Source organism: Mustelus asterias, chromosome 22, assembly GCF_964213995.1.
Source record: "Mustelus asterias chromosome 22, sMusAst1.hap1.1, whole genome shotgun sequence".
Classification (NCBI taxonomy): Eukaryota; Metazoa; Chordata; class Chondrichthyes; order Carcharhiniformes; family Triakidae; genus Mustelus; species Mustelus asterias.
In genome coordinates this window covers 55793025-55813718 of record NC_135822.1, presented here as the reverse complement: position 1 = coordinate 55813718, position 20694 = coordinate 55793025, and the positions used below count along the sequence as shown (strand labels likewise).

General features: G+C 54.1%; 1 protein-coding gene across 3 annotated transcripts in view; it reads right to left on the bottom strand.

Annotated features, from left to right (window-relative positions):
- Positions 1-1470: 1470 nt before the first annotated feature.
- stard7 (StAR related lipid transfer domain containing 7) overlaps positions 1471-20694 on the bottom strand; it is a 31300-nt gene continuing 12076 nt past the window's right edge. For all 3 annotated transcript variants that reach the window (XM_078239265.1, XM_078239268.1, XM_078239267.1), the window contains exons 5-9: positions 19877-19987; positions 17832-17914; positions 7883-7982; positions 4723-4807; positions 1471-2345 (exon numbers count right to left, since the gene is read on the bottom strand). In XM_078239265.1, the coding sequence (XP_078095391.1) occupies positions 2170-2345; positions 4723-4807; positions 7883-7982; positions 17832-17914; positions 19877-19987 (555 nt within the window). In that variant the 3' untranslated portion in view covers positions 1471-2169. The remainder of the gene's footprint in view (positions 2346-4722; positions 4808-7882; positions 7983-17831; positions 17915-19876; positions 19988-20694) is intronic.

Here is a 20694-nt window from a genome sequence, read left to right as displayed (position 1 = left end):
TTGGCCATGATAAATTGCCCATTTAGTGTCAGGGGGACGAGCTGGGGTAAATGTATGGGGTTAGGGGGATTGGGTGGGATTGTGGTCGCTGAAGACCCAGTGGGCCGAACGGCCTCCTTCCGCACCGTAGGGATTCTATGATCCTTTGAGCGCTAATGTCCAAACAAGGACAGACAGCCAATACAGTCAGAGGGAAGGACCGCAGGGGAATAAGCCTCTCGCCCAGGTTGCCGGCGGCTGCCCTCCCCGAGCATCGCCGTTCCCTCGGGAAGAGAAGCGCAACCGCCTGCCAGACACGCCAGTGACGATCGCGCGCCAGGTTCCCGCATCGGCGGACAGGAGGGGTCGCCCCGGCGGTCGGGCATCGGCCTGACTGTGATGCCTTCTGTGGTCAAATAGCCATAGACACTTACCACAGACAGCTTCCTAGGGGGGAGGGAGGGAGGGGGGAACCAGAGCTTTGTTGGAACCGCACGCCAAGTGAATTCAGAGTGTGGAAAGGTCCATCGAGCCAATGACTGCAGCAGTAACTGGCTGGGGACAGGGTCAAACGGTTAGGCGCAGGGTTTCAATGTCGACCCTTCTGTGCCTCCTTCCCAACACGCGCAGTGGGAAGGATCGATTCCCGACATTCCAACAGTGACCAGGCTTCCAGAGGGGCCGGCTGGGGAGTTGGGAATTTCCCTCCCCCCCTCCGCAGGTTCCCAGCAGGAATGAAGATCCCTCCATTCTTAACGTCCTGCGTCACCCAATGCCAGACTGCCATCTCCTGGCACAGGGTCAGCATTGCAGCTAAACCCCACACAACTGGCCAACTTCTCACAGCCACAACTAATGGGGGACTGGGGGAAAGTGCACCTCACAGCTGGACTAAGTTGGGGGGAGGGGAGGGGATTATTTCATCCTCGCCTGGCTCGCTGCCAACAGCAAACATTCTTTTCCCCATTCTCCCCCCCACAGCAACGGAGAGAGGGAGACAGTAGGAGAGTGCGGGAAGGGGGCGAAAGGGGGGGGGGGGCGAAGGTGGGGGAAGGAAGGTGGGGGGGGGAAGGTGGGGGGGGGAAGGTGGGGGGGGGGGAAGGTGGGGGGGGGGAAGGTGGGGGGGGGGAAGGTGGGGGGGGGAAGGTGGGGGGGGGAAGGTGGGGGGGGGAAGGTGGGGGGGGAAGGTGGGGGGGGAAGGTGGGGGGGGAAGGTGGGGGGGGGAAGGTGGGGGGGGAAGGTGGGGGGGGGGAAGGTGGGGGGGGGGAAGGTGGGGGGGGGGAAGGTGGGGGGGGGGGAAGGTGGGGGGGGAAGGTGGGGGGGGAAGGTGGGGGGGGGAAGGTGGGGGGGGGAAGGTGGGGGGGGGGAAGGTGGGGGGGGGAAGGTGGGGGGGGGGGGAAGGTGGGGGTGGAAGGTGGGGGTGGAAGGTGGGGGTGGAAGGTGGGGGGGAGAAGGGGGGGAAAGGGGGGAGGAAGGGGGAGGAAGAGAGGGAGCGCAACAGAGCGAGCGTGCTTTCCTAGATGCATCCCAGGGCGTCACTGTGTCGACTGAGGGTTAAAAAAAAAAGCCCATTACAAAATAAGAAGCTTTTATTGGAAAATCCTCCAGCAACCTCCTGCGTGGGGGGACAGGTGCGTTGGGGCTGAAAGCACTGTAACAAAAGCAGTGGAAATGACAGCGGAACGCGGAAAGTCACAGGGTTGAGGAATCAACCGGGAACAAAGGACACTTGGCAAGGACGTGCCTCCCCCCTCGCTCCCCACCAGCACCCCCCAGAACAGATTCTGGCTCCGAACCCTCAAGCAAATTCAAGATGCTGAGGCAACCGACACCTGTAGATTTGACCAAACCTCGTCTCGACACTCGAATGTTTAATTTCAAATGCAGCGCTGGGTTAAGCGTGCGTGTGCGTGTGCGTGCGTTTTTTGTTTTAATACTTCCAATTTATGTTGCAAACTCTTCCCACCGTCTCCTGGTAAAACGTGAAGCCCTCGACCCGTGCATTCATCCACGGCGGCCGTTCCAATGCACGTGTCTTCCTGAGAGGCTGCTCGAGTGGAAAGTGGCTCCCCGCTGTTGTTCGGCAGTCTAACACGCAGCCAGAGCCCCCCCGCCGCTGCGGACACAGCAGCTCACCGCCACCTCTTCAGCAGCCACTGGTGGGGAGAGGGGAGGGGGGGGGCAGAAATCTTACGCGTATTCCATCTGCTGTGAACTGCAGCCGCTGTCCTTGCGCTCCTGGTTCTGCACCTGCTTGGTGTCAAGGCTCTCCGAGCTGCGGGGGCTGATGTAGTCTTTAATCTTGATCTCCATGTTTCTCGCTCGCACGGCCGCCGTGTGCAGCTTTTCCAGGAAGTCGGGCATGCCTGGGAAGGGAGGGAAGCGGCAAGGCGATCAGAGAGTGGCTCGGCAAGGGAGCGCTCCCTCGCCTCCCAGCCGCATGTTCAAATCCAACCCCGGGTATTCAAGCCCAACCGAACCGGCGAAGCACTGAGGGAGTGCCGCACTGTCATTCGATGAGGAATTTAGCCTCCCCTGTCTGGTGGACATTGGAATCCCTTCAGCGCAGAAGGAGGCCATTCGACCCATCGTGTCTGTACCAAATACAATCCCACACAGGCCCTATCTCCGTAACCCAACATATTTACCCCACTAATCCCCCTGGCACGAGGGACAATTTAGCATGGCCAATCCCCCTAACCTGCACATCTTTGGACACTAAGGGGCAATTTAGCATGGCCAATCCCCCTAACCTGCACATCTTTGGACTGTGGGAGGAAACCGGAGCACCCGGAGGAAACCCACGCAGGCACAGGGAGAACGTGCAGACTCCGCACAGACAGTGACCCGAGCTGGGAATCGAACCCGGGTCCCTGATGCTGTGGGGTAGCAGTGCTAACCACTGTGCCACCGTGCCGCCCTAAAAAAAAGGGCACGATTTGGGAATGACCGGAACCATAAGAGGGGAGGCGATGGCCTAGTGATATTATCACTAGACTATTAATTCTGGGGACCCGGGTTCGAATCCCGCCACTCCATACGGTGGAATTTGAATTCAATTTAAAAAAAATCTGGAATTAAGAATCTACTGATGACCATGAAACCATTGTCGGAAAAACCCATCTGGTTCCCTTCAGGGAAGGGAATCTGCCGTCCTTACCCGGTCTGGCCTACATGTGACTCCAGAGCCACAGCAATGTGGTTGACTCTCAACTGCCCTCGGGCAACTAGGGATGGGCAATAAATGCTGGGCCCAGCCAGTGACACCCATGTCCCGGGAACGAATTAAAAAAATTTCAAAGGTGCTCTGTTCCCTTGGTCATAGAAACTAGAAGCAGGAGGAGGCCATTCAGCCCGGAGAGACTGCTCCACCATTCATTGTGATCATGGCTGATCATCCAACTCAATAATCCTTTTCTGCCTTAGCCCCATACCCTTCGATTATCTAATTCCTTCTTGGAAACACATAATGTTTTGGTCTGAAATGTGCTCGTGAATTCCACACATTCACCACTCTCTGGGTGAAGAAATTCCTCCTCATCTCAATCCTAGACGATTTACTCCATTTCTGTGACCCCTGGTTCTGGACTCCCCTCCGCCCTCAGAAACATCCTTCCTGCATCTACCCTGTCAGAATTCTTACAGGTTTCCCCGAGATCCCCTCTCACTCTTCTAAACTCCAGTGAATGTAATCCTAACCCACTCAGTCTCTCCTCATATGACAGACCTGCCATCCCAGGAATCAGCCTGGTAAACCTTCGCTGCACTCCCTTTATAGCAAGGACATCCTTCCTCAGATAAGGACACCAAAACTGCACACAATACTCCAGGTGTGGCCTCACCTGTATAACTGCAGCAACTAATCTCTGCTTCTGTACCCAAATCCTCTCGCTATGAAAGCCAGCACAGCAGGGGCCTTCTTTACCGCCTGCTGCACCCGGTCCTTCGAGCCCGCACCGACAACAATCCCACCCAGGTCCTATCCCCGAAACCCCACGTATTTACCCTGCTAATCACCCTGACACTAAGGGGCAATTTAGCACTGCCAAACCCCCTAACCCATACATCCTTTGGAGCACCCAGAGGAAACCCATGCAGACACGGGAAGAATGTGCAGACTCCGCACAGACGGTCAGCCAGAAATGAACCCGGGCCCCTGGCGCTGTGAGGCAGCAGTGCGAACCACTGTGCCACCGTGCCACCCAATGGGTGTCACTGGCTGGGCCAGCATTTATTGCCCTAGTTGCCCAAGGGCAGTTGAGAGTCAACCACATTGCTGTGGCTCTGGAGTCACATGTAGGCCAGACCGGGTAAGGACGGCAGATTTCCTTCCCTAAAGGGAACCAGATGGGTTTTTCCAACAATGGTTTCATGGTCATCAGTAGATTCTTAATTCCAGATTTTTAAAATATTGAATTCAAATTCCACCATCTGCCGTGGCGGGATTCGAACCCCGAGTTTCTGGATTAATAGTCGAGCGATAATACCACTAGACCATCGCCTCTCCTTGAACCTTTGGTACACTTCTGCTTCCTCTTGGGGATCCTAGCCCTGACCTAGGCAAGGTCAGTAGCCTTGGACTGTCCTCAGCACCTTCCCTCCCACCCCAACCCACCCTCACCCTTCCCAGCGCTCCCCCCACCGTCCCTCCCCAGGCCCCCACCTTCCCTCCCACCCCAGCGCCCCCGTGTGGGGTTGCTCAGGGACTTGGCTTCCTGTGCCCAGACCAACAAGTCAGCTTACCACTGGACACCATCCAACTGACACAGTAACGAGGGAAAACAGTCTGTGGGTCATCGCTGTACGTAAGCAGGTAGTCAAAGCCGTTCTGAAAGTCAAAAAGAATCGAAGGCCCGGTCATAACGCCGCCAAACACAAAGCCTACAAAAATGGCTGAACGCACAGACACCGCTTTGAAAAGCAATTTCAGCTTTACAGCCAACACCAGGATTGGTGGCATAGTGGACAGTGAGGAAGGTTATCTCCGATTGCAACGGGATCTTGATCAATTGGGCCAGTGGGCTGACGAATGGCAGATGGAGTTTAATTTGGATAAATGCGAGGTGATGCATTTTGGTAGATTGAACCAGGGCAGGACTTACTCAGTTAATGGTCGGGCGTTGGGGAGAGTTAAAGAACAAAGAGATCTAGTGGTACAGGTTCATAGCTGCTTGAAAGCGGAGTCTCAGGTGGACAGAGTGGTGAAGAAGGCATTCGGCATGCTTGGTTTCATTGGTCAGAACATTGAATACAGGAGTTGGGACGTCTTGTTGAAGTTGTACAAGACATTGGTAAGGCCACACTTGGAATACTGTGTGCAGTTCTGGTCACCCTATTATGGAAAGGATATTATTAAACTAGGAAGAGTGCAGAAAAGATTTACTAGGATGCTACCGGGACTTGATGGATTGAGTTATAAGGAGAGGCTGGATAGACTGGGACTTTTTTCCCCGGAGTGTAGGAGGCTGAGGGGTGATCTTATAGAGGTCTATAAAATAATGAGGGGCACAGATCAGCTAGATAGTCAATATCTTTTCCCAAAGGTAGGGGAGTCTAAAACTAGAGGGCATAGGTTTAAGGTGAGAGATACAAAAGTGTCCAGAGGGGCAATTTTTCCACACAGAGGGTGGTGAGTGTCTGGAACGAGCTGCCAGAGGTAGTAGTAGAGGCGGGTACAATTTCGTCTTTTAAAAAGCGTTTAGACAGTTAATGGGTAAGATGGGTAGAGAGGGATATGGGCCAAATGCGGGCAATTGGGATTAGCTTAGTGGTTAAAAACTGGGCGGCACGGACAAGTTGGGCCGAAGGGCCTGTTTCCATGCTGGAAACCTCTATGACTCTATAACCTTCAGCCTCTATGATCGGCTGAAAGGTTGGGCAGACTGCCTCGGTGTAGTCAGTGAGTGCTTGTTCACCACTCGTTGCCCGGTGGGCAGGCGGTTGTTGAATTCCGTGCCAAACCCGTGCAGCGGGTCTCCTATCAGCTGGAGAGCAGAGAGCAAGGCACGGAGGTTTCCTGGGGAAGAAGAGGCCATCACCCAGAGGATACATCAGGAGAGGCAAGCGCACGCACACAGTCTCCAATCACACAGGTCTAAATAACAAACTCCACACAGTCACTGTCAGGCTGGAGAAGGCCACACAGTATCCACCATCACAGCGAAAATACTGAGCTACTGTACCTTCACACACAGAGACACAGAGCCAGACACACACACACAGCCCGACACAGAGACACACACACACAGCCCGACACAGCGACACACACACACACACACACGCACACAGCCCGACACAGAGACACACACAGCCCGACAGAGACACACACACACAGCCCGACACAGAGACACACACACACACACACACAGCCCGACAGAGGCACACACACACAGCCCGACACAGAGACACACACACACAGCCCGACACAGAGACACACACACACAGCCCGACACAGAGACACACACACACAGCCCGACACAGAGACACACACACACAGCCCGACACAGAGACACACACACACAGCCCGACACAGAGACACACACACACAGCCCGACACAGAGACACACACACACAGCCCGACACAGAGACACACACACACAGCCCGACACAGAGGCACACACACACACACAGCCCGACACAGCGACACACACACACGCACACAGCCCGACACACACACACACAGCCCGACACAGCGACACACACACACGCACACAGCCCGACACACACGCACGCACACAGCCCGACACACAGCGACACACGCACACAGCCCGACACAGCGACACACGCACACAGCCCGACACACACACACGCACACAGCCCGACACAGCGACACACGCACACAGCCCGACACACACACAGCCCAACACAGCGACACACACACACACAGCCCGACAGAGCGACACACACACACACACAGCCCGACACAGCGACACACACACACAGCCCGACACAGCGACACACACACACACAGCCCGACACAGCGACACACACACACACAGCCCGACACACACACACACAGCCCAACACAGCGGCACACACACACAGCCCAACACAGCGGCACACACACACACACACACACACACACACACAGCCCAACACAGCGGCACACACACACACAGCCCAACACAGCGACACACACACACACACAGCGGCACACACACACACAGCCCAACACAGCGGCACACACACACACACAGCCCAACACAGCGGCACACACACACACAGCCCAACACAGCGGCACACACACACACACACACACACACAGCCCAACACAGCGGCACACACACACACAGCCCAACACAGCGACACACACACACACACAGCCCAACACAGCGGCACACACACACACACACACACACAGCCCAACACAGCGGCACACACACACACACACACGCACACAGCGACACACACACACACAGCCCAACACAGCGACACACACACACAGCCCGACAGAGCGACACACACACACACACACACAGACACACAGCCCGACACAGCGACACACACACAGCCCGACACAGCGACACACACACACAGCCCGACACAGCGACACACACACAGCCCGACACAGCGACACACACACAACCCGACACAGCGACACACACACAGCCCGACACAGAGACACACACACAGCCCGACACAGAGACACACACACAGCCCGACACAGAGACACACACACAGCCCGACACAGAGACACACACACACAGCCCGACACAGCCCGACACGGACATGGGGGGGAGGGGGGCAGACACCGCCAGACACAACCTGACATAGAGGCACACACACCTCCAAGCGCAGAGGCGCATACACACATCGATACACAGAAAGAGGCACCCAGACATTTCCAGGTGCATGTGAATATACAAACACACACACACACATCCGCGCGCCCGCAAAATCATACCTCATCAAAGGATCGGTGTGGTTTGATCACCATCTGGGACTGATAAGAGGAGACTCGCACACAGCTGGAACTTTCGGGAACCTCCGGATGGTCGACAGCCCTGAATCGAGAGAACGGGATATTGGGAAAGTTACAGAAGCTGCCACGACTTTCTCTGAGCGGCAGAGTAGCCCCCGCACCATGCTGAGAACAGCCCGACAAAGACCCACAATCCCACACAGGTCACAACCCTCACACTCTCGGATCGAGCGGTGTTCACTCTCACTCTCGGATCGAGCGGTGTTCACTCTCACTCTCGGATCGAGCGGTGTTCACTCTCGGATCGAGCGGTGTTCACTCTCGGATCGAGCGGTGTTCACTCTCGGATCGAGCGGTGTTCACTCTCGGATCGAGCGGTGTTCACTCTCGGATCGAGCGGTGTTCACTCTCGGATCGAGCGGTGTTCACTCTCGGATCGAGCGGTGTTCACTCTCGGATCGAGCGGTGTTCACTCTCGGATCGAGCGGTGTTCACTCTCGGATCGAGCGGTGTTCACTCTCGGATCGAGCGGTGTTCACTCTCGGATCGAGCGGTGTTCACTCTCGGATCGAGCGGTGTTCACTCTCGGATCGAGCGGTGTTCACTCTCGGATCGAGCGGTGTTCACTCTCGGATCGAGCGGTGTTCACTCTCGGATCGAGCGGTGTTCACTCTCGGATCGAGCGGTGTTCACTCTCGGATCGAGCGGTGTTCACTCTCACTCTCAGATCGAGCGGCGTTCACTCTCGGATCGAGCGGCGTTCACTCTCGGATCGAGCGGCGTTCACTCTCGGATCGAGCGGCGTTCACTCTCGGATCGAGCGGCGTTCACTCTCGGATCGAGCGGCGTTCACTCTCGGATCGAGCGGCGTTCACTCTCGGATCGAGCGGCGTTCACTCTCGGATCGAGCGGCGTTCACTCTCGGATCGAGCGGCGTTCACTCTCGGATCGAGCGGCGTTCACTCTCGGATCGAGCGGTGTTCACTCTCGGATCGAGCGGTGTTCACTCTCGGATCGAGCGGTGTTCACTCTCGGATCGAGCGGTGTTCACTCTCAGATCGAGCGGTGTTCACTCTCAGATCGAGCGGTGTTCACTCTCAGATCGAGCGGTGTTCACTCTCAGATCGAGCGGTGTTCACTCTCAGATCGAGCGGTGTTCACTCTCAGATCGAGCGGTGTTCACTCTCAGATCGAGCGGTGTTCACTCTCAGATCGAGCGGTGTTCACTCTCAGATCAAGCGGTGTTCACTCTCAGATCGAGCAGTGTTCACTCTCGGATCGAGCAGTGTTCACTCTCACTCTCAGATCGAGCAGTGTTCACTCTCAGATCGAGCGGTGTTCACTCTCAGATCGAGCGGTGTTCACTCTCAGATCGAGCGGTGTTCACTCTCAGATCGAGCGGTGTTCACTCTCAGATCGAGCGGTGTTCACTCTCAGATCGAGCGGTGTTCACTCTCAGATCGAGCGGTGTTCACTCTCAGATCGAGCGGTGTTCACTCTCAGATCGAGCGGTGTTCACTCTCAGATCGAGCGGTGTTCACTCTCAGATCGAGCGGTGTTCACTCTCAGATCGAGCGGTGTTCACTCTCAGATCGAGCGGTGTTCACTCTCAGATCGAGCGGTGTTCACTCTCAGATCGAGCGGTGTTCACTCTCAGATCGAGCGGTGTTCACTCTCAGATCGAGCGGTGTTCACTCTCAGATCGAGCGGTGTTCACTCTCAGATCGAGCGGTGTTCACTCTCAGATCGAGCGGTGTTCACTCTCGGATCGAGCGGTGTTCACTCTCGGATCGAGCGGTGTTCACTCTCGGATCGAGCGGTGTTCACTCTCGGATCGAGCGGTGTTCACTCTCAGATCGAGCGGTGTTCACTCTCAGATCGAGCGGTGTTCACTCTCAGATCGAGCGGTGTTCACTCTCAGATCGAGCGGTGTTCACTCTCAGATCGAGCGGTGTTCACTCTCAGATCGAGCGGTGTTCACTCTCAGATCGAGCGGTGTTCACTCTCAGATCGAGCGGTGTTCACTCTCAGATCGAGCAGTGTTCACTCTCAGATCGAGCAGTGTTCACTCTCAGATCGAGCGGCGTTCACTCTCAGATCGAGCGGCGTTCACTCTCAGATCGAGCGGCGTTCACTCTCAGATCGAGCAGCGTTCACTCTCAGATCGAGCAGCGTTCACTCTCAGATCGAGCAGTGTTCACTCTCAGATCGAGCAGTGTTCACTCTCAGATCGAGCAGTGTTCACTCTCAGATCGAGCAGTGTTCACTCTCAGATCGAGCAGTGTTCACTCTCAGATCGAGCAGTGTTCACTCTCAGATCGAGCAGTGTTCACTCTCAGATCGAGCAGTGTTCACTCTCAGATCGAGTAGTGTTCACTCTCAGATCGAGCAGTGTTCACTCTCAGATCGAGCGGTGTTCACTCTCACTCTCAGATCGAGCGGTGTTCACTCTCAGATCGAGCAGTGTTCACTCTCAGATCGAGCGGCGTTCACTCTCAGATCGAGCAGTGTTCACTCTCAGATCGAGCAGTGTTCACTCTCAGATCAAGCGGTGTTCACTCTCACTCTCAGATCGAGCGGTGTTCACTCTCAGATCGAGCAGTGTTCACTCTCAGATCGAGCGGTGTTCACTCTCACTCTCAGATCGAGCGGTGTTCACTCTCAGATCGAGCAGTGTTCACTCTCAGATCGAGCGGTGTTCACTCTCAGATCGAGCAGTGTTCACTCTCAGATCGAGCAGTGTTCACTCTCAGATCGAGCAGTGTTCACTCTCAGATCGAGCAGTGTTCACTCTCAGATCGAGCAGTGTTCACTCTCAGATCGAGCGGCGTTCACTCTCAGATCGAGCGGCGTTCACTCTCAGATCGAGCAGTGTTCACTCTCAGATCGAGCAGTGTTCACTCTCAGATCGAGCGGTGTTCACTCTCACTCTCAGATCGAGCGGTGTTCACTCTCAGATCGAGCGGTGTTCACTCTCAGATCGAGCAGTGTTCACTCTCGGATCGAGCGGTGTTCACTCTCAGATCGAGCGGTGTTCACTCTCACTCTCAGATCGAGCAGTGTTCACTCTCGGATCGAGCGGTGTTCACTCTCAGATCGAGCAGTGTTCACTCTCAGATCGAGCGGTGTTCACTCTCAGATCGAGCGGTGTTCACTCTCAGATCGAGCACTCAGATCGAGCAGTGTTCACTCTCACTCTCAGATCGAGCAGTGTTCACTCTCAGATCGAGCGGCGTTCACTCTCAGATCGAGCGGCGTTCACTCTCAGATCGAGCGGTGTTCACTCTCAGATCGAGCACTCAGATCGAGCAGTGTTCACTCTCACTCTCAGATCGAGCAGTGTTCACTCTCAGATCGAGCGGCGTTCACTCTCAGATCGAGCAGTGTTCACTCTCAGATCGAGCACTCGGATCGAGCGGCGTTCACTCTCAGATCGAGCGGCGTTCACTCTCAGATCGAGCGGCGTTCACTCTCAGATCGAGCGGCGTTCACTCTCAGATCGAGCGGCGTTCACTCTCAGATCGAGCAGCGTTCACTCTCAGATCGAGCAGTGTTCACTCTCAGATCGAGCAGTGTTCACTCTCAGATCGAGCAGTGTTCACTCTCAGATCGAGCAGTGTTCACTCTCAGATCGAGCAGTGTTCACTCTCAGATCGAGCAGTGTTCACTCTCACTCTCAGATCGAGCAGTGTTCACTCTCAGATCGAGCGGTGTTCACTCTCAGATCGAGCAGTGTTCACTCTCAGATCGAGCAGTGTTCACTCTCAGATCGAGCGGTGTTCACTCTCAGATCGAGCGGTGTTCACTCTCAGATCGAGCAGTGTTCACTCTCACTCTCAGATCGAGCAGTGTTCACTCTCAGATCGAGCAGTGTTCACTCTCAGATCGAGCGGTGTTCACTCTCAGATCGAGCGGTGTTCACTCTCAGATCGAGCGGTGTTCACTCTCAGATCGAGCGGTGTTCAATCTCAGATCGAGCGGTGTTCACTCTCAGATCGAGCGGTGTTCACTCTCAGATCGAGCGGTGTTCACTCTCAGATCGAGCGGTGTTCACTCTCAGATCGAGCGGTGTTCACTCTCAGATCGAGCGGTGTTCACTCTCAGATCGAGCGGTGTTCACTCTCAGATCGAGCAGTGTTCACTCTCACTCTCAGATCGAGCAGCGTTCACTCTCAGATCGAGCAGTGTTCACTCTCACTCTCAGATCGAGCGGTGTTCACTCTCAGATCGAGCGGTGTTCACTCTCAGATCGAGCAGTGTTCACTCTCAGATCGAGCAGTGTTCACTCTCAGATCGAGCAGTGTTCACTCTCACTCTCAGATCGAGCAGCGTTCACTCTCAGATCGAGCAGTGTTCACTCTCACTCTCAGATCGAGCAGTGTTCACTCTCAGATCGAGCAGTGTTCACTCTCAGATCGAGCAGTGTTCACTCTCAGATCGAGCAGTGTTCACTCTCAGATCGAGCAGTGTTCACTCTCAGATCGAGCAGTGTTCACTCTCAGATCGAGCAGTGTTCACTCTCAGATCGAGCAGTGTTCACTCTCAGATCGAGCAGTGTTCACTCTCAGATCGAGCAGTGTTCACTCTCAGATCGAGCAGTGTTCACTCTCAGATCGAGCAGTGTTCACTCTCAGATCGAGCAGTGTTCACTCTCAGATCGAGCAGTGTTCACTCTCAGATCGAGCAGTGTTCACTCTCAGATCGAGCAGTGTTCACTCTCAGATCGAGCAGTGTTCACTCTCAGATCGAGCAGTGTTCACTCTCAGATCGAGCAGTGTTCACTCTCAGATCGAGCAGTGTTCACTCTCAGATCGAGCAGTGTTCACTCTCAGATCGAGCAGCGTTCACTCTCAGATCGAGCAGCGTTCACTCTCAGATCGAGCAGCGTTCACTCTCAGATCGAGCAGCGTTCACTCTCAGATCGAGCAGCGTTCACTCTCAGATCGAGCAGCGTTCACTCTCAGATCGAGCAGCGTTCACTCTCAGATCGAGCAGCGTTCACTCTCAGATCGAGCAGCGTTCACTCTCAGATCGAGCAGCGTTCACTCTCAGATCGAGCAGCGTTCACTCTCAGATCGAGCAGCGTTCACTCTCAGATCGAGCAGCGTTCACTCTCAGATCGAGCAGCGTTCACTCTCAGATCGAGCAGCGTTCACTCTCAGATCGAGCAGCGTTCACTCTCAGATCGAGCAGCGTTCACTCTCAGATCGAGCAGCGTTCACTCTCAGATCGAGCAGCGTTCACTCTCACTCTCAGATCGAGCAGTGTTCACTCTCAGATCGAGCAGTGTTCACTCTCAGATCGAGCAGTGTTCACTCTCAGATCGAGCAGTGTTCACTCTCAGATCGAGCAGTGTTCACTCTCAGATCGAGCAGTGTTCACTCTCAGATCGAGCAGTGTTCACTCTCAGATCGAGCAGTGTTCACTCTCAGATCGAGCAGTGTTCACTCTCAGATCGAGCAGTGTTCACTCTCAGATCGAGCAGTGTTCACTCTCAGATCGAGCAGTGTTCACTCTCAGATCGAGCAGTGTTCACTCTCAGATCGAGCAGTGTTCACTCTCAGATCGAGCAGTGTTCACTCTCAGATCGAGCAGTGTTCACTCTCAGATCGAGCAGTGTTCACTCTCAGATCGAGCAGTGTTCACTCTCAGATCGAGCAGTGTTCACTCTCAGATCGAGCAGTGTTCACTCTCAGATCGAGCAGTGTTCACTCTCAGATCGAGCAGTGTTCACTCTCAGATCGAGCAGTGTTCACTCTCAGATCGAGCAGTGTTCACTCTCAGATCGAGCAGTGTTCACTCTCAGATCGAGCAGTGTTCACTCTCAGATCGAGCAGTGTTCACTCTCAGATCGAGCAGTGTTCACTCTCAGATCGAGCAGTGTTCACTCTCAGATCGAGCAGTGTTCACTCTCAGATCGAGCAGTGTTCACTCTCAGATCGAGCAGTGTTCACTCTCAGATCGAGCAGTGTTCACTCTCAGATCGAGCAGTGTTCACTCTCAGATCGAGCAGTGTTCACTCTCAGATCGAGCAGTGTTCACTCTCAGATCGAGCAGTGTTCACTCTCAGATCGAGCAGTGTTCACTCTCAGATCGAGCAGTGTTCACTCTCAGATCGAGCAGTGTTCACTCTCAGATCGAGCAGTGTTCACTCTCAGATCGAGCAGTGTTCACTCTCAGATCGAGCAGTGTTCACTCTCAGATCGAGCAGCGTTCACTCTCAGATCGAGCGGCGTTCACTCTCAGATCGAGCAGCGTTCACTCTCAGATCGAGCAGTGTTCACTCTCAGATCGAGCAGTGTTCACTCTCAGATCGAGCGGTGTTCACTCTCAGATCGAGCGGCGTTCACTCTCAGATCGAGCGGTGTTCACTCTCACTCTCAGATCGAGCGGTGTTCACTCTCAGATCGAGCAGTGTTCACTCTCAGATCGAGCGGTGTTCACTCTCACTCTCAGATCGAGCGGTGTTCACTCTCAGATCGAGCAGTGTTCACTCTCAGATCGAGCAGTGTTCACTCTCAGATCGAGCAGTGTTCACTCTCAGATCGAGCGGCGTTCACTCTCAGATCGAGCAGTGTTCACTCTCAGATCGAGCAGTGTTCACTCTCAGATCGAGCGGTGTTCACTCTCACTCTCAGATCGAGCGGTGTTCACTCTCAGATCGAGCGGTGTTCACTCTCGGATCGAGCGGTGTTCACTCTCAGATCGAGCAGTGTTCACTCTCGGATCGAGCGGTGTTCACTCTCAGATCGAGCGGTGTTCACTCTCAGATCGAGCGGTGTTCACTCACTCTCAGATCGAGCAGTGTTCACTCTCGGATCGAGCGGTGTTCACTCTCAGATCGAGCAGTGTTCACTCTCAGATCGAGCGGTGTTCACTCTCAGATCGAGCGGTGTTCACTCTCAGATCGAGCACTCAGATCGAGCAGTGTTCACTCTCACTCTCAGATCGAGCAGTGTTCACTCTCAGATCGAGCGGCGTTCACTCTCAGATCGAGCGGCGTTCACTCTCAGATCGAGCGGCGTTCACTCTCAGATCGAGCACTCAGATCGAGCAGTGTTCACTCTCACTCTCAGATCGAGCAGTGTTCACTCTCAGATCGAGCGGCGTTCACTCTCAGATCGAGCGGCGTTCACTCTCAGATCGAGCGGCGTTCACTCTCAGATCGAGCGGCGTTCACTCTCAGATCGAGCACTCGGATCGAGCGGCGTTCACTCTCAGATCGAGCGGCGTTCACTCTCAGATCGAGCGGCGTTCACTCTCAGATCGAGCGGCGTTCACTCTCAGATCGAGCGGCGTTCACTCTCAGATCGAGCAGCGTTCACTCTCAGATCGAGCAGCGTTCACTCTCACTCTCAGATCGAGCAGCGTTCACTCTCAGATCGAGCAGCGTTCACTCTCAGATCGAGCAGTGTTCACTCTCAGATCGAGCAGTGTTCACTCTCAGATCGAGCAGTGTTCACTCTCACTCTCAGATCGAGCGGTGTTCACTCTCAGATCGAGCGGTGTTCACTCTCAGATCGAGCGGCGTTCACTCTCAGATCGAGCGGCGTTCACTCTCAGATCGAGCAGCGTTCACTCTCAGATCGAGCAGCGTTCACTCTCAGATCGAGCAGCGTTCACTCTCAGATCGAGCAGCGTTCACTCTCAGATCGAGCAGCGTTCACTCTCAGATCGAGCAGCGTTCACTCTCAGATCGAGCAGCGTTCACTCTCAGATCGAGCAGCGTTCACTCTCAGATCGAGCAGCGTTCACTCTCAGATCGAGCAGCGTTCACTCTCAGATCGAGCAGCGTTCACTCTCAGATCGAGCAGCGTTCACTCTCAGATCGAGCAGCGTTCACTCTCAGATCGAGCAGCGTTCACTCTCAGATCGAGCAGCGTTCACTCTCACTCTCAGATCGAGCAGCGTTCACTCTCACTCTCAGATCGAGCAGCGTTCACTCTCACTCTCTGATCGAGCAGCGTTCACTCTCACTCTCTGATCGAGCAGCGTTCACTCTCACTCTCAGATCGAGCAGCGTTCACTCTCAGATCGAGCAGTGTTCACTCTCACTCTCAGATCGAGCAGTGTTCACTCTCACTCTCAGATCGAGCAGTGTTCACTCTCACTCAGATCGAGCAGTGTTCACTCTCACTCTCAGATCGAGCAGTGTTCACTCTCACTCTCAGATCGAGCAGTGTTCACTCTCAGGTCGAGCAGTGTTCACTCTCAGATCGAGCAGCGTTCACTCTCACTCTCAGATCGAGCAGCGTTCACTCTCAGATCGAGCAGTGTTCACTCTCACTCTCAGATCGAGCAGTGTTCACTCTCACTCTCAGATCGAGCAGCGTTCACTCTCACTCAGATCGAGCAGTGTTCACTCTCACTCTCAGATCGAGCAGTGTTCACTCTCACTCTCAGATCGAGCAGTGTTCACTCTCAGGTCGAGCAGTGTTCACTCTCAGATCGAGCAGTGTTCACTCTCACTCTCAGATCGAGCAGTGTTCACTCTCACTCTCAGATCGAGCAGTGTTCACTCTCACTCTCAGATCGAGCAGTGTTCACTCTCACTCTCAGATCGAGCAGCGTTCACTCTCAGATCGAGCGGTGTTCACTCTCACTCTCAGATCGAGCGGTGTTCACTCTCACTCTCAGATCGAGCGGTGTTCACTCTCACTCAGATCGAGCGGTGTTCACTCTCACTCTCAGATCGAGCGGTGTTCACTCTCAGATCGAGCAGTGTTCACTCTCAGATCGAGCAGTGTTCACTCTCAGATCGAGCAGTGTTCACTCTCAGATCGAGCAGTGTTCACTCTCAGATCGAGCAGTGTTCACTCTCAGATCGAGCAGTGTTCACTCTCAGATCGAGCAGTGTTCACTCTCAGATCGAGCAGTGTTCACTCTCAGATCGAGCAGTGTTCACTCTCAGATCGAGCAGTGTTCACTCTCAGATCGAGCAGTGTTCACTCTCAGATCGAGCAGTGTTCACTCTCAGATCGAGCAGTGTTCACTCTCAGATCGAGCAGTGTTCACTCTCAGATCGAGCAGTGTTCACTCTCAGATCGAGCAGTGTTCACTCTCAGATCGAGCAGTGTTCACTCTCAGATCGAGCAGTGTTCACTCTCAGATCGAGCAGTGTTCACTCTCAGATCGAGCAGTGTTCACTCTCAGATCGAGCAGTGTTCACTCTCAGATCGAGCAGTGTTCACTCTCAGATCGAGCAGTGTTCACTCTCAGATCGAGCAGTGTTCACTCTCAGATCGAGCAGTGTTCACTCTCAGATCGAGCAGTGTTCACTCTCACTCTCAGATCGAGCAGTGTTCTCTCTCACTCTCAATCACCTCCCCTTCGATAAACACACCTGTACAGTGCATGAGGAAACCACTTCACCTTCCAACATACTTCCTGCAGACTTTGCTGTTGTCAGACTGGACATATTTTAACAACTAAATCAGCAAGCAATCATCGAATCCTATAGCGCAGAATGGGTCCATTCGGCCCATCGAGCCTGCACCGACAACAATCCTACGCAGGCCCCGTAACCCCATGCATTTATCCTAGCTGGTCACGCTCACACGAAGGGGCAATTTAGCATGGCCAATGCATCTAACCCGCACATCGTTGGACTGTGGGAGGAAACCGGAGCGCCCAGAGGAAACCCACGCAGACACGGGGAGAACGTGTAAACTCCACACAGACAGTGACCCAAGCCGGGAATCGAACTCGGGTCCCTGGCGCCGTGAGGAAGCAGTGCTAACCACTGTGCCGCCATGCACCGGAGTGTGGAGACTCGGTGGTTTTCACAGTTACCTCATTGCAGTGTTCATGTAAGCCCACTTGTGACACTAATAAATAAACTTTGAACTTTAAAAGATACACTGCAGCAACTCTTAAACAGATTGAAAAGGGGTGCAGAACAAAGGAGTAGTGAAAATCCGCAAAGTCTCACCTCGACACCAGCACCATCAGGTTGTTATTTTGGTCCACGTGGTAGCGTCGGATATACAGGTAGTCCCGTGAGTAAAAGGGATACTGGAAGCAGAGATAAACACAGGAGAATTAACACACTCACCCCATCACTGCCACTTTGGGTCATTTTTAATACCTTTCTTTCCATTGCACCTACCCCCGGAATTCAGAAATAGCTGAGTAACGAACCTTCCCGTTCTGTTCAATGTGAGTTGACGTTTTAAAGCGAGGCTTTTCAGGCAACCCGAATGTGAAAATGTGACGGACACTGTGTTAGACACTGTACTCATCCTGGTAAAATCCTCCAACTTCATGTGAAACAGCACCAATCAACATCCTGGGAGTTCCCATTGACCAGAAACTGAGCTGGACCCAGCCATATAAATACAGTGGCTACCAGAGCAGGTCAGAGGCTGGGAATCCTGCGGAGAGTAACTCACCTCCTGACTCCCCCAAAGCCTGTCCACCATCTACAAGGCACAAGTCAGGAGTGTGAGGGAATACTCCCCACTTGCCTGGATGGTGCAGCTCCAACAACACTCAAGAAGCTCGACACCATCCAGGACAGAGCAGCCCCGCTTGATTGGCACCCCATCCACAAACATTCACTCCCTCCACCACCGACGCTCAGTAGCAGCAGTGTGTACCATCTACAAGATGCACTGCAGCAACTCATCCTTAGACAGCACCTTCCAAATCCACCACCTCTACCATCTAGAAGGACAAGGGCAGCAGATACATGGGGAACAGCACCTCCTGCAAGTTCCCCTCCGAGCCACTCACCATCCTGACTTGGAAATATATCGGCCGTTCCTTCACTGTCGCTGGGTCAAAATCCTGGAATTCCCTCCCTAACAGCACTGTGGGTGTACCTACACCGCACGGACTGACTGATGTCCAATAACAATCCTGGAACTCTCTCCCTAACAGCACTGTGGGTGTACCTACACCACAGGGACTGACTGATGTCCAATAACAATCCTGGAACTCCCTCTCTAACAGCACTGTGGGTGTACCTACACCACACGGGCTGACTGATGTCCAATAACAATCCTGGAACTCCCTCCCTAACAGCACTGTGGGTGTACCTACACCACACGGGCTGACTGATGTCCAATAACAATCCTGGAACTCCCTCCCTAACAGCACTGTGGGTGTACCTACAGCACATGCACTGACTGATGTCCAATAACAATCCTGGAACTCCCTCCCTAACAGCACTGTGGGTGTACCTACAGCACATGCACTGACTGATGTCCAATAACAATCCTGGAACTCCCTCCCTAACAGCACTGTGGGTGTACCTACACCACACGGACTGACTGATGTCCAATAACAATCCTGGAACTCCCTCCCTAACAGCACTGTGGGTGTACCTACACCACACGGACTGACTGATGTCCAATAACAATCCTGGAACTCCCTCCCTAACAGCACTGTGGGAGTACCTACACCACACGGACTGACTGATGTCCAATAACAATCCTGGAACTCCGTCCCTAACAGCACTGTGGGAGTACCTACACCACACGGACTGACTGATGTCCAATAACAATCCTGGAACTCCCTCCCTAACAGCACTGTGGGTGTACCTACACCATGGGGACTGCAGCTGGTTCAAGGTGTCGCTCACCCACCTCCTTCTCAAGGGGCAATTGGAGTGGGCGTTAATTGCTGGCTTTGCCAGCAGGTCCGACATCTTGTGAAAGGAAACTTAAAAGAAGATAAGTACATATGAACAGAGGGGGCGACCAACCAGGAGGTGTTGGTTTAAAAGCTGACCCATTCGATATTCCAGATGGGTTTAGCCAGACTCTCGGTTGGAGTAGGTGCCATCAGGTCATCTGGACTAAGGCCAACTTGAGGCTACTCTGCCAACTGCTGTCGTGAATGCCCACTGATACTGGGATGCTCAATCCCGCGGAGGGCTGGGCAGCGGGCATGGGCTTGTTGAGTGTCGGAAGGAACCGAGATCCACGCATAAACACTCGCGCAGGTGGGCGAAGGCAGACAGCGCGGCCTTACCGGGAAGTGGGTGACCCAGTGGACTATCTCTGATCCGGACAGATCGTCCCGCTCAATCACCTCCAGTTTGATCACGAGCTCGTCCCATTTCTTCCTGTACTCCGTGTCGAGCTGTGCGGAGAGACACTGTTAGATGGCGTGGCACAGAGAGGGAGTCCCTTCCCCACATCTATCACCAGCTGGCGGCAGGAGCAACACGACCTGTTCAAGGCAACATGTCAATGGCGACGGCAAGCCATGGGCAGTGCGGTGGCACAGTGGTTAGCGCTGCTGCCTCACAACGCCAGGGACCTGTGTCCGGTTCCCGGCTTGGGTCACTAAGGGGAAGCAGATTTAGGACTGAGCTGAGGAGGAACTTCTTCACACAAAGGGTTGTTGTGAATCTGTGGAATTCCCTGCCCAGGGTTTCCTCCACATTCCAAAGACTTGCAGGTTAGGTGGATTGGCCATGCTAAATTGCCCCTTAGTGTCCAAAGATGTGCAGGTTAGGTGGATTGGCCATGCTAAATTGCCCCTTAGTGTCCAAAGATGTGCAGGTTAGGTGGATTGGCCATGCTAAATTGCCCCTTAGTGTCCAAAGATGTGTAGGTTAGGTGGATTGGCCATGCTAAATTGCCCCTTAGTGTCCAAAGATGTGCAGGTTAGGTGGATTTGCCATGCTAAATTGCCCCTTAGTGTCCAAAGATGTGCAGGTTAAGTGGATTGGCCATGCGAAATTGCCCCTTAGTGTCCAAAGATGTGCAGGTTAGGTGGATTGGCCATGCTAAGTTGCCACTTAGTGTCAGGGGGACTAGCAGGGTGGGGTTACGGTGACAGGG